The 12,122-nt window shown below is 37.0% G+C and overlaps 2 protein-coding genes across 3 annotated transcripts; both read left to right on the forward strand.

Moving 5' to 3' along the window:
* Nucleotides 1-2,790: 2,790 nt before the first annotated feature.
* On the forward strand, nt 2,791-8,284 carry LOC113281984 (T-complex protein 1 subunit zeta 1). The gene is made up of 15 exons (XM_026530897.1): nt 2,791-3,096; nt 3,177-3,240; nt 3,598-3,733; nt 4,004-4,155; nt 4,262-4,309; nt 4,678-4,770; nt 5,228-5,334; nt 5,622-5,736; nt 5,924-6,010; nt 6,142-6,346; nt 6,999-7,093; nt 7,271-7,339; nt 7,432-7,539; nt 7,633-7,751; nt 7,833-8,284. Exons 1-15 carry the CDS (start codon nt 2,963-2,965, stop codon nt 7,906-7,908), a joined length of 1,608 nt encoding a protein of 535 aa, XP_026386682.1. The 5' UTR covers nt 2,791-2,962; the 3' UTR covers nt 7,909-8,284.
* An 881-nt stretch (nt 8,285-9,165) lies between these two features.
* Nucleotides 9,166-11,833, forward strand: LOC113281985 (14-3-3-like protein). 2 transcript variants are annotated; one of them, XM_026530899.1, is made up of 4 exons: nt 9,166-9,300; nt 9,502-9,993; nt 10,114-10,236; nt 11,391-11,833. In XM_026530899.1, the coding sequence occupies exons 2-4, from the start codon at nt 9,517-9,519 to the stop codon at nt 11,568-11,570; spliced, it is 780 nt and encodes a 259-aa protein (XP_026386684.1). In that variant the 5' UTR covers nt 9,166-9,300; nt 9,502-9,516; the 3' UTR covers nt 11,571-11,833. The 2 variants fall into 2 exon arrangements, with proteins under 2 accessions (XP_026386684.1, XP_026386683.1); XM_026530898.1 differs by having other exon boundaries at nt 9,193-9,300; nt 9,499-9,993.
* The last annotated feature ends 289 nt before the right edge of the window (nt 11,834-12,122 follow it).

Consider the following 12,122-nt stretch of genomic DNA (forward strand, 5'->3'; position numbering starts at 1 on the left):
GAATAACCAACATTCGGAAAAGAGATGGATAATTTCCTACCGAATATGCGTCATTTGGAGTTATGGATATGCATCATATGTATTGTCTACCGAATAACTATAGAGTGAGTTATAGAGTTAAAGAAAAAACCTGCAATAGAGCCACGTTCCCGGCAACTTGGCAGGTTCCTAGCCTCGAAGCCTTTCTCAACTCTTCCATCAAGAATGCTAGGCATGCCGTGCCCCAAGAATAGTCACCGACTTCATGGAGAGGATCCAAAAGTTGTATAAGGTTGGCGTCGATCCGGTTGCCAGAAGTATTGGGGAATATGACACATCCCAATACACAAAGGAGAGTATGCGGTGGCAGCGTGGTTCACTTGCTCATCAGTTAACGTTCCATTCTTTTCCTTCTCCAAGGTGCCTCGAAACATATTCATCAAAGCTGTAATGTTGATCTGTCTTGTTCTGTAACTTGCATGCCTCCTAAACTCTGCTGTTGTTCTCTTCATCCCAACCTAAGCACTTTTTAGTTAGAGCATAAAGTTGTGCCCAACTTAACTGCTTTGTGTAGTTAAACTTCACAGCTGTGCCTTGGTCGGGAAGGTTAAGAATCTGCACAACATCATCCGGAGTAATCGTCATCTCCCCAAACGGCATATGGAAAGTATCGGTCTCAGGATACATTCTCTCCACGAACGCCGATATGGCCACACGATCATGTTCCAACAATGAATTCTCGGCGGCATTAGCTAACCCCGAGTTGGCAACAATTGACTTGAACCTTTCACATTCACCGGATAAAGGCCACGCAAGCATTTTTGTTGGTGCGGCGGTAGGTTTGAGTAGACGGACCGCATCTTGATGATCCTATTAAAGTACATAAAAAAATCCTTAATACAAATATTACGATATAACACATAGACAATACATTAATAAAAAATAGTAATTTTATTACCTCGGTTTCGTATATTTCTCTGGCCCATGAGTCTTTGTATCCAAATAGCAATTTTCCTCCATCCGCCGGTAGCCCAAGGATTGTGCCTGCTAGAATACCCTTCTTCTTCAAGTGCTGAGGGACAAGATGTGATGCTTTCTTAGCAATATCCTTCTTTACACCATCTTTTCCTTTTTTGGCTTTTTGGGTACCACTTGGTTGTCCTTCTTCTACTCTTGGCACTGGATCAACTGGTTCAATTTCATGGTGGGGTGTAACTTGTGGAGCAGTTGGTTCTGCACTTTGTTGAGCGGCTTGTTCAACACTTGGTTGCACCCCTTGTTCACTGCCTTGTTGTTCTACACTTTGTTCAGCACTTGGTTGCACTCCTTGTTGACTGCTTTGTTCTTGTAAGCTTTGTTGAGCACTTGAATTATCTTTGGCGCTCCTTTCCCTCCTAGCACTAGCTGTCACTTTCTTCCTCCTTTCTCGACTTTGTCTAAACAACAAAGAAAGGAACAATATTTACAAACTATACAATCGGAAGACAAAGTATGGAAATATAACCCGAATGTACACATTCGGAGTAAAAAGACACATACTGTTCCCGAATACAAAACAATCGAAAGCTAACTAAACATTTACAACCGAATATGCATCAATTGGAGTTCAGAAGCTCTAAATTTTTCATCCTACACAATCGGAAGACAAAGTACACAACTATAACCCGAATGTACAAATTCGGAAGTAAGAAGACACATATTTTTCCCGAATGAAAAACAATCGGAATATAACTAAACATGTTTACAACCGAATATTCATCAACTGGAGTTCAGAAACTCTAAAATTTTATCCTACACAATCGGAGGTATAAAACATTATATTGTCTTCCGAATAAATACTGGCCCCAAAATGGGATTTTTCCTATATCAGAAATTTTGAGATTTTTTCAATTATATATTCGGTAGTGAGTGTACTTCCGAATACTGTTGTTAGTAGTGAGTTCCGAATACTGTGTGTCTACTTAAATATATTCGGAGCCAAAAAATTCATCAAACTACCGATTATTACCAGTTTGTATCCAGGAAGATATGGCCAAAAATATTCGGCAGATGACCAACAAATATATCTCCCGAATACTGTCGATGTTCTTGAGAAACGAAGAACACGACTACATTCGGAAGTAAATAAGCATGAATATCGCCCGAATCTGGATAAAAAACCGAAAACCCTAGAAATTTTTTTTTCTCGATTCGTCGAATTAAAGCGAAATAAACACCAAAAATGATAGATTCTTACCTAATTGGGGCCATTTGAAGTTGACGAAGTGTTTGACTATCGGAATCGCCACCACCGACTACATTGCCGGGTACTTGTTCTTCGCGTTCTTCTTCATTTGCAGCAAGAATTTCTTTATTTCTTGCTAAAATCCCAATCTTTGGATCGATACCCCGAGCAACATTTTTGGTTCTAGGTCTGTGGGTTTCATTTCCCTTATCCATTGTTTTATAAACAAATCGACGATGTTTTGATTTTACGATTCGCGGCGATGTTTCGGTTGAACGAGAGAAAGTTTTTTTTCTTCCACAATCGGAAGATATGAAACTGGAAGAAGAAGAGTTGAAATGAGTAGAATTTTTTTTGATTTGGTTTTTATACGGTTTTACCAGAAGGGCATTTATGTAACTTCGATATCATATAGGATACCCCTTAACTAGAGTCTTTGGATGGGTATAAATTGATGGCCCCTAAATCCTTTTGAGTGGCCCCTAAAAACACGAGGTTAAGATTTGCCTTATTTAGAAGGGTAAAGATGTACATCATGTGGAAAGGTTCTGGGCCAGAACCTAGTTTAAAGTTTACTGTAATCGCGAAAGCCCTAGAAACCCTCTTCAACCCTCTCTCTGTTTCGGAGTGAAAGAGAATTTTTGTTCTCATAACTAAACGCTGCTAAACTCCATTTTAACACCTCTCTACTTTTAGGGCCACTTCTATCTCATTATTATTAGATCTCAGTTGATCAAATCGAAGTAATCAGAAGAAAAGATGTCTATAAAACTTTTGAATCCAAATGCTGAAGTTATTAACAAATCTGCAGCACTTCATATGAACATCAATGCCGCTAAGGGTTTACAGGATGTTCTTAAAACCAATCTCGGTCCTAAAGGAACCATTAAAATGTATGTTTCATTCTTCTTTTTCCTTTATGTTTTCGTTTTTCAGTTTGTTTTCTTTTCCTAATCTATGTATTTACCTTCAGGCTTGTTGGTGGAAGTGGAGATATCAAACTCACTAAAGATGGGAACACTCTTTTGAAAGATATGGCAAGAGATCTTAACTTCGAGCTGTTTATTTTGTATTTTTTGTGAATTCTTGATTGGTTTGATCTTGTTAATGCCAAACCCTAACTTTCGGCAACTTTGAGATTTTTAGGTTTAACGTAGGGTTTTTTAGTTATTGAGTGGTGGAGTGAGTTTTGCCCTAGTGTGCAGATGAGCTTTAGTGTTAGTTTCAATAGTCATATACTGGAGGAGTTGGAGCTGTTTGGTTTGGAAGGCAGGAGGGGTTGAAGTTAGGTTTTGAAATAATATATATGGAAATTGGTAGAGTTGTTTATCACATTTTAGATATTTATGGGTTATATGTTTAGTAGAATTCTGATAATGTTTTGTTGCTTCCAGCAAATTCAAAATCCTACAGCAATTATGATTGCAAGAACTGCTGTTGCACAAGATGATATCAGTGGAGATGGTACAACATCTACAGTGGTTTTCATTGGTGAACTGATGAAGCAGTCTGAACGTTACATTGATGAAGGCAAGTATCGCATGCTTAAGAATATCTTGTTTTATAAGTCACTGTTTTCAAGAAAGTTATTTAGTTGAATGTTTTACTTTGATTGTTCTGCCATGTGTTTTAATTGGTTTGCAATTTATTGTCTTGAAATATCAATTATTGAATAGTTGATAGTGGTTTCATAGGGGTGGAAATTTTTTATTTGTTCATACCCGTCTAATGCCTCCGTAGAAGATATTATAGCTGTAGTTTCTCTTTTTGTGGTTTTTATTGAACCATTGCTTCTTCCAGGGATGCATCCACGTGTCCTGGTTGATGGATTTGACATTGCCAAGAGAGCCACCCTTCAATTTCTAGAGAAATTTAAGACTCCCGTGGTAATGGGCGATGAACCTGATAAAGAGATTCTGAAAATGGTTGCAAGAACAACTTTGAGGACCAAGGTATATTTCATTTTTATGTTTTAGGTCTTCTGATTAGCATCATATGCACCTTTTCTTGTATGCTGTTACTTTCTGTTACTTATGCTTGTCTTTCTTTCTTTTGTAGTTGTACGAGTCAATGGCAGATCAATTAACTGAGATCATTGTTAATGGGGTCAGTACTCTTGCACTTTTCATGTTGAATTACCTTTCCCTCCTATATTCGTTAATTATTGTATTGTCGTTCTGCCCAATTTCCCTTGATAAACATCTTTTCTTCTTGTAGTACTCTCTTTTATCTTTTATTTATTTCATTATTTGGCACTGTCCATTAGGGTAATAGTTCAAACGTCATCGATATCTAATTACCGAGCTTTTTTCTTAGATATTTCACTTGTATAATATCTGTATCTTATGTTGGTGACTCTATTTATTAATGCAAGCTTTCACCAGAGATTGTTTGATTTCTGTAATTAATTTGGTTGATGTTCTTATTCGTTGATTTGGTTGCCTGATATATCATCCCTGTTTTGATGCAAACAGGTGCTCTGCATTCGCAAGCCCGAAGAACCTATCGATTTGTTTATGGTAGAAATTATGCACATGCGTCATAAGTTTGATGTTGACACGCGTTTGGTATGTCTGAAACTTTTCTTTAGTTATGTACAGACTAATTCATTAACATTATTGATTGGTGGAATTTGACTTCACAGCATCCATGTTAATCACACATAACTTGCACAAAATGCATATGTATTAACGAGATACCACCATGGCCTACACCTTTTGGAATCCCAGTAAAATGGACCGATTTGAATGCTAGTGAATTGGTTCGTAGTTATTGCTTATCAGTTTTACAAGTCATAACGGGCACTGGTTTGGTCATCACATCAATAGACTTCAAAGTATCAACCTATATGGACCATCAATCCTAATTGCTGAAGTTACTGAACACTACATTTATTTTTGTAAAATCAACTTTTTGACAGCATTTTCAATAACCAAGAAGAGATCTCATGCAGTCTGAACTCCGTGTCATTCTTTCTTCTTCAAATTTTACTTGTAAGCTGAAACATTTGTGCTTTTTATGTAGGTTGAGGGTCTTGTCCTCGATCACGGGTCTAGGCATCCAGATATGAAACGGCGGGCAGAGAACTGTTACATCCTAACATGTAATGTTTCTTTGGAGTATGAGAAAAGGTAATTTTTGAACTTTATTTTCTTGAAGTAAAATATAGCTCTAATCTTAGTTTTTACTCCCTCCGTTTCTGCAAAAGTGTTACTATCACTTTTTCATTAGTATTTATTTCTAGTTGTCATAGATACAGTCAAAGCGTAAGTAGTGCTGCCATGCTGTTTGCAGACACCTTTCGGCTTTTGTTCTTTTTGAGTTTCATGTAATGATTGAGATTCGATCTTTCTTTTTGTTTGTCATTGGTGTATACAACCATTAACTTTCATGCCACAATGTTATTTTTATTTTGCAGTGAAGTAAATGCAGGTTTCTTTTACTCGAACGCAGAGCAGAGAGAGGCCATGGTTGCTGCTGAAAGACGTCAAGTTGACGAGAGAGTGAAAAAAATCATTGAACTAAAGGAAAAGGTATGGTCCAGATACATGTTTTTGGCACCTGCAAAATAATTATTTATAGGAGCCTTAGAGCTCAGTTATTGTATGAACTAGGAAATATTGAAATCATGGTTAAAGCGCCAACTTGGCAACCTAGTCTCGTGATCCATCTCGGACTGAAATGAATATCTCATTACTTCATTCTTTGGATTGTCTCCAGCTTTGCTCAGGAACAGACAAAAACTTTGTTGTCATCAATCAAAAGGGAATTGACCCACCTTCGCTGGACCTTCTAGCTAGAGCAGGGGTGAGTTACTTTTTCTGTCAAAATTCCATTGGAAAGAAGTGTTCACTTCAATTGTGAAAATTAATAAAGAAAATTGTTCACTATCATGTTGCTTTGCATTTATCATCTGCAACCTAACTCTTGTATTGTAGATAGTGGGCCTCCGAAGAGCAAAGAGAAGAAATATGGAGCGATTGGTTTTGGCTTGTGGAGGAGAGGCTGTTAATTCCGTTGATGACCTTACAGAAGATTGTCTTGGTTGGGCAGGACTTGTGTATGAGCATGTTCTTGGAGAAGAGAAGTACACTTTCGTGGAAAATGTGAAGAACCCTCACTCTTGTACCATCTTAATCAAAGGTACAATTTTTCTTCTCGCACACTACTGGACTCCGTCCTGTAAATAGAATTAGCCATTCAGCTTCTTCATATTCATTAGTTTATTAGTTTCGAGGAAATCAAACATCTACTGGCGCTTCAGTTCATTAGTTTATTAGTTTTAAGGAAATCAAACATCTACGGCTGGCGCTTCAGTTCATGTGATTGTCTTTCATTTCCCGCTTTACGTAAGATAATAATTATTTTTCAGCATGCCAACTTTGGCTGTGAACTAGAATATAATACGAGCTGTTTTATTTATGTAAACTAGTAAGGACACATGTGCAATGCACATGCTTGAATTTTTACTCATCCAACAATACTAAATTTGAAAGCCATGAATTTTTTTTCCTAAAACAAAATTTACTATTCTTATTTGTACTCGTTACGTAGATAATTGAAAGAGCTTTTCAAATATATAAATTTTAAAAAAATCCGGTGTATATTTTGAAAGATATTAAGTTTTTAAAATTTTTGATCTATTTTTAAAACAATGGTATTTATGTAAATATGTAAAAACTGGGGACAACTAAGTAATTTAGGGGGTCTCCTACCAAAAAGAGCTCTTTCCTTCTTATTAGTATAAGATAAATTCATAAAAATGCCATCCTCATGGTTACATCTTTTGTTGCAGGTCCGAATGACCATACGATTGCTCAAATCAAGGATGCTGTTAGAGATGGTTTGAGAGCAGTCAAGAACACGCTTGAGGATGAAGCTGTTGTACTGGTATGCTTTCTACTGGGTTCTTGAACATTTACATGCATTCGTACTTAAAAACTTCTCTCACCCAAGATTCCATCTGTAAGCTTTACTAATCCACTGTAAGGGTGATAATATATGATGTTTACGACTGTAATGCAGTTTTTTTGTGTGTTAATGTTTGTGATTGTCCTAATGGTCTAGGGTGCTGGAGCTTTTGAGGTTGCAGCCAGACAGTACCTAGTCAATGAAGTCAAGAAAACTGTTCAAGGGGTAATATTTGTTACTCCCATAACATCCTTAGCAAATGAAATTTATTTCATAGGTTTTTATCCAACCAACTTTCATTCTTTCACTTGGAGCAGCGTGCACAACTTGGAGTTGAGGCATTTGCTGATGCTCTGCTTGTAGTGCCCAAGACTCTAGCAGAGAACTCAGGTCTTGATACTCAGGATGTCATCATTTCTCTCACGGTAACTTATTTTCTATTCTATAAAATTGCTATGCCAGTAGTCATATAAATGTATAATCAGCTAACAGCGGAGCAATTTAATGATTTTTTTCAGGGTGAGCATGACAAGGGGAATGTTGTGGGCTTGAACCTGCATACTGGAGAACCAGTTGACCCACAGATGGAGGGCATTTTCGACAACTATTCCGTGAAGCGCCAAATCATAAACTCAGGGTATGTAGAGTTTAAACTATCTCTCTTTCTAGTAGTATCAATGTGATTATGTTTTCTTAATACTTTTGTGGTGCATGGCAGGCCTGTAATTGCTTCCCAGTTGCTGCTAGTGGATGAAGTAATTCGTGCTGGAAGAAATATGAGGAAGCCAACCTAAAATGCTTTGGAAGCCTCTAGTCCTTCCAGGTTTTAGATTTTGGTTTGTTTTCTTTTTAGAGATGTGTGCACTATGTAGCTGTGAACAGCTGATTAGGGTGGGATGAGAGCGTCTGTGGTTCGAAGAATTTTGTTTAGATTGAAGAATGTGGTGGGGTTTGTTTAGAAGAACGAAAAAAAAAAAATGGAAGAAAAAAAAAAGGATTTAAAAGTTCCCTAATGTTTCTGTTGAGTTGGTCCGTAGTCTTACTATTTCAACCACAATGTGTCATAGAAGCTTTTTAATTTTTGCTAGTTTATAGTTTGTTTGAAATACTCAAGTTCTAATGTTTAGTAAAGTAGTTTTATATTATGGACAATCCATCTGTTTTAGGCCACCTCATGTAACTGTCCAGCATTCTCCTTACCGGTTACCACATCATGAAGAACGCAGCGAAGAGCCTTTAGGTTTTTATTGGACATCACTCATTTCTCTGCGCCAGGGAGGACAACTCTTATTTGGTTGTCTTTTGCCGAAATCCAATGGCCAATTCCTAAAGAATGATGAAGCTGGAATGGACTTTTTAGTTTTTCAATTTTTCCTTCCCTAGAAAAGTCAGTTTTATGTATTTATTAGTGACCCACCACCACACAACTAGAATTAGCCATGACAGCGCCTCAGACACGCACGAAGGAAGTCCAGAGTTTGAGCAATATTGTTGCCGTTTTTCTGCATGCTGCATATGTATTCCAAAATTGGATTTCCATAGAATGAAATTCCGAAAACAGCCTAAAATATGGAACATACCAGAAATTAACTCTATTAACAAATTTGGAAGTTCTTGACCATTGCATTGACCAAATGGTATCCCCTAGTAGGAGTGGTATCAGCCCGTGTAAGTCATGTTTCGTTAGGGTCATTGTACAGCAAAACCTTTGGACTTAATTTCGATCAATTATCCAGTGACTCCCAATTATTCCCCTATTTTTAGCCCTTGAGGAAGCACCCAAGACACTTCATGAGTCATAATCAACAGAAGATATACCCACGCACCCACCACTCGCACCCACATTTTGGGCAATTGTTTCCAACCTCCTCGACCAGGCAATATGCCCTGTCCCTTGAGCAACAGAATCATCAACAAAGATATTCTATGTCCACGGGATGCGATATATCTTAAAACAAAAATACAGTTGACAAAACTCCGTGTCACAAACACGGACTCTGTTGAGTTGACGGGTCAACCCTACGTGGCAGGGTTAGAGTTGAATATGTAATTGGACAACCAATCATAGTAACCCCGAAGGCGAGCTTTTTAAGGCAGTGGAGGTGAGGTCTTTATTTCGGACTCTCAATTTTTTTCTCCCCTTGCGATTCTCAAGAGAAAAAGGAAAACAAACGCCTTCTTCCGAGGTATCATCTTCTGTTCATTCTCTTTGTTTCTGATTTTCGTTTTGATTTCGATTTTGATTTCATTTTCATATATATGTTCATCTTGATCAGATCTGTTATCTTGTTTGTTCAAATAATAAATAAAAATTAGGGCAAATCAAATTAATTCGATTTTTGTGATCGGAGACCTAATTTTTTTTTTTTTTGTGATTTTATTAGCAGTACTAGCTAACTGAGATGTCTACATCACGAGAGGAAAATGTGTATTTGGCTAAATTAGCTGAACAAGCTGAACGATATGAAGAGATGGTTGAATTTATGGAAAACGTTGCAAAAACTGTTGATGTTGAGGAGTTAACAGTTGAGGAACGAAACCTGTTGTCTGTTGCTTATAAGAATGTGATTGGAGCTAGGAGAGCTTCATGGAGGATTATTTCAAGTATTGAACAGAAGGAAGAAAGCCGTGGGAATGAAGATCATGTTTCTATTATTAAAGAATATAGGGGAAAGATTGAATCTGAACTTCATAAGATTTGTCAAGGGATTTTAGGGCTTTTGGATTCCCATCTTATTCCTTTATCAACTGCTGCTGAATCTAAGGTGTTTTACCTTAAGATGAAGGGTGATTATCACAGGTATTTGGCTGAGTTTAAATCTGGTAGTGACAGGAAAGAAGCTGCTGAGAGTACATTGTTGGCTTACAAGTCTGCTCAGGTGAAGAAACTTCTTCTTCAAAACTGTATCTAAAGCCGGATCTGCCTTTTTCTTTTATCTTATCTAATGGGGTTTTAATCTTGTTTTTTTTTTTTTTTTTTTTTTTTTTTTCTGGTGTAGGATATTGCTTTGGCTGAATTGAGTCCCACTCACCCAATAAGGCTTGGACTTGCTCTTAACTTCTCAGTGTTCTACTACGAAATCCTAAACTCACCAGATCGTGCTTGCACTCTAGCTAAGCAGGTTAGTTTTCTTGATGTGTTTTTTTTTTATCTTAAATACAATTATTTCTCTAGATGTTTGTTGGTTGGGTGAAATTGTTTTGCACGTTAGTTGTGTTTTCTCACTTAAGCTAGTATTGTTAATTATTCATCTGTATATTGTTCTTCTTGTTAACTATGTAGATGAACACCACTACTTCATTACTCTAGGAATCTGGACATTTACTAATTACTTTATTCATCTCCATAATTATATTTATAACAGTCACTGGAGGTGGATGATGTGTGTTTTCTTCTTCTAATTGCTTGGTTGTTTGGTTGGTACTGTAACATTATTATGCAATTGCAAACATTTCGATCTGCACTTTTGTGCAATAAAGTACTTATGCAAATTGTATAGGTTTATCTATGGCTTTTTAGTCCACTGGTTGTGAATTGTGAAGTCGTTTTTTATGGATCATTTCATGATTCAGATCTGGATTATTTCATGGACCACTGGTTGTGACTAGGGCTTCCTAATTCAGGGGCCCTTCTAATTGATGTAATCTAGCATTTGTTTTCATGTTATTTTCTTATCAACATTTTGGGTCGTTGACTCCCTTAAAAGTTTAAATTTTAAATATCATGTTAAGCCCGTAATGTGTATATATTTAAGGTGGAATTATCTAGATCCCATTTGAACATGTTACATATCGCAGTTCTTTTTCCATCAGGTTTTGTTTCAATTTCCAACACAGTATTTCTCTCATCTGGTTGAAGTTAAAGTGTGTACTTGTTCCCTTAAAAGGCAACTGTACTGACTTTATCAACCACCATAATACATGAAATTCCTTGAGTTCACACATAGAATTTTGTGAGTTTCCTTGGATGAAAGGAAGCTCTGTCTCATGAATTTATATGTGTGATGGGATTGATGAAGTCGGTACAGTTTCTTGTATGGAAGTTGAACTATGTAGCCATCATTCTTTTGCCCTAACTTCATTCTTAGCTACTAAACCTTTAGGATGGAGTGAGTACTAGTAACTAACGTTTTTTTCTGGGCAAGGAATACGGGTATCTATAGCTGGACTTCCTTTTGGTTGAAACCTTCGGCCACAAGTCTGGTTTTATATCGTTCAATGTTGCCTATAATCTTTGCCTTTTATTAATCATTGAGCTGAAATTTGTATCCTGCAGGCATTTGATGAGGCCATTTCTGAATTGGATTCCTTGGGTGAGGAATCATACAAAGATAGTACATTGATTATGCAACTTCTCCGAGACAATTTGACCTTGTGGACTTCAGACATCGGCGAGGATGCTGACAATGAGATTAAGGAAGCTTCAAAACATGATGAGTCCAAGGGTCCAGAATAACACTGATGGGTTTGAAGGAATGAATGTTTTAGTCTATACGAGTAGCGGTTAGGTTTTGTTTGTCTAAGAATGGACCAACTCCTACTTGTGTTTGCTGTTTATGTTTTATTTAGTAGTTTAGTGATAGATTGCTTCTTAGTCTTTTCTTCTTGTGATACAGTCGGAAGAAAAAGAAAAGAAATGCCTCACAATATTTTATGGTACTGACCAAGTTTGAAATATATTTATTTTGCATGTGAAATTATTAGCTACCCGTTCATACTTTTATCATGTGAAATTATTAGCAAGCTGTTCGTGCTTTTATCATTTGAAATGAAAGAATTTGGGTTTGGTGATATGATTATTTTTGCTCAATAAAGTGATGTAGAGATGGTAACTTACATACAAATGATGGTACATATTAGTGTAAGCCACCAAGCCCCCTGAAGATGCAAAAAGGCTTGCATCCAGAGAGAATTATGGTATAATCTCTGCGAGTAAGTACTGACGACCTGGCTCTCAAGTAACTATTGAGGTTGTACTGAATGTAGCTCAATTCAAACATGATCTGAA

The sequence above is a fragment of the Papaver somniferum genome, chromosome 5 (genome assembly GCF_003573695.1).
Source record: "Papaver somniferum cultivar HN1 chromosome 5, ASM357369v1, whole genome shotgun sequence".
NCBI classification, from domain to species: Eukaryota; Viridiplantae; Streptophyta; class Magnoliopsida; order Ranunculales; family Papaveraceae; genus Papaver; species Papaver somniferum.